The sequence below is a fragment of the Phytophthora parasitica genome (genome assembly GCF_000247585.1).
Source record: "Phytophthora parasitica INRA-310 unplaced genomic scaffold supercont2.60, whole genome shotgun sequence".
Lineage (NCBI taxonomy): Eukaryota > Oomycota > Peronosporomycetes > Peronosporales > Peronosporaceae > Phytophthora > Phytophthora nicotianae.
This window is the reverse complement of record NW_008649046.1, coordinates 291,882-293,569: the sequence shown is the minus strand read 5'-3', so window position 1 is coordinate 293,569 and position 1,688 is coordinate 291,882. Positions and strand designations below refer to the sequence as shown.

The window sequence follows — 1,688 nt, the reverse complement described above, 5'->3', positions numbered from 1 at the left end:
GAACACCAGTGGTCGGCCTAAACGAAATTGGCAGCCGGCAGCCTCGCTGCCAACCGCGTTATCGACAGCGCCACATCCGCCGCAGCAAACAACAAATCGATACATGTTTTAATGTTGTTAGGCGCTTTAGTAGTGGAGATGAAAGTTCACCGCCGGAAATATCTTGACTGCCAAGCGTGACACTTCGCTGCTCGATTCGCACTACACTAAACTGTACCTTCAACTTGGTAACTGGTTGCTCTACGCACATGCGGTACAACAACGCCAAGTAAACAAGAATCCTCATTCGATTATAAATTTCGCGGTGACCTTGAGGTCTGCTCCTGATAGCAATGGTGAATCGAAGAGTGACCAGTAGATAATATCGTCAGAACTTACGATCACCAACGCGTGCCTTCCGGAGGCTTGCCGGTGTGGTACTTTACTAAATTCCTTGTAGATTCACATCTTGTTTACCTGGGAAGCCGCTTGAAAAAATAATCCTCAGCCGACAGCGAAATGCTGCTGACAGGAGCAACCGCAAACGAACTTCAAAGCAATTCCCAAATCTGTCATACAAGTTCATGTTAAAAAAAATAAAATAATTATTCATCCACTGGAGCCGAGCACGGAGCCCGAACAGTGCTTATCTGCTGCTTCCGAGACAAGTGCTTCGTTATTACGCAAGCTCAAACGGGTGTATGGTGCAGATACGAAATAGTCCACTGCCAATCACTAAGGGCATTCGACTTTGACAACGCATCACGCACTCTTCATTTACACGTTATTAATACGCGCGGGTAGCGCCTAACCTGCTCGCTCGCTCCATCATTCTACCTCAATACTCTACAGACAACACGTTAATTCAGACATCGGTGCTTAAGACAAGGCACAAATATTCGCACTCGCAGCAGGTTGACGACAAGTCGCAAGGTGGGCAGAGGCTTGTGGCCTCATGCGTCATCGCGAAGGAACCGCTCGACCAGCGCTGGAATCGTAATGTAGCCATCGCAAACGTAATAACGCTGCCGAGATTCCTCCTTTCCGCCGATGGCCAGTTCGATGTATTTGTTGATGCCTTTGGCCAGCAACCGACTGCGGGCCTTCTTGCTCTTGACGAATAACTTGATGAATAGTCGTGGCTGCGAGAAGCTAGTCACGAGGAAGTCCATGTTCTTGCTGCAGTACTTACACGCGCCCCCACCACTGTGCTGACGTTGCGCGATGCTCCACACCTGGTAACGAAGGTTGGCAAAGTCGTTGAAGCGCTTCTGTATAGTGTAGTCTGGTTGGTCTCGTCGCGATGCCTCCAGCCTAATGTTAGTCGGGATGCGATTCGTATGATGCTTCAGGTAAACGTCCACGAAGTAGTAGACGACGCCGCCGATCTCCGCGAAGTTGGTGATCTCGACGTGGTCGATTGTTTTCAATACGCCGATGGGCTCCACTGCACTAGACGAGCGGTGTGGCGTCAAACAGACAGGTGTGAGTGGTGGTGCCCATGCGCGCTCCCAGAAGTGAACCATGGTGTGAAGATATGGCTATGGCGGTGGAAGCTACGTTATCGGCAGCGACGCGCGCTTGGCAGCAAATTGAGAACTGAGGCCCAGTTCCACGCCGACTCATGTGGCCAGGCAAAGTATTTATACCTGTCGTTTAATTTTCGTCCATGTGTAGCAGACACCTGGACCATCCGAGCCTCAAAGCGG

At 50.5% G+C, this 1,688-nt stretch overlaps 1 protein-coding gene across 1 annotated transcript; it reads right to left on the bottom strand.

Moving 5' to 3' along the window:
- Window positions 1-661: 661 nt before the first annotated feature.
- Window positions 662-1,686, bottom strand: PPTG_16724 (hypothetical protein). The gene has a single exon (XM_008914490.1). It carries the CDS (start codon window positions 1,503-1,505, stop codon window positions 933-935), a length of 573 nt encoding a protein of 190 aa, XP_008912738.1. The 5' UTR covers window positions 1,506-1,686; the 3' UTR covers window positions 662-932.
- Window positions 1,687-1,688: the final 2 nt, after the last annotated feature.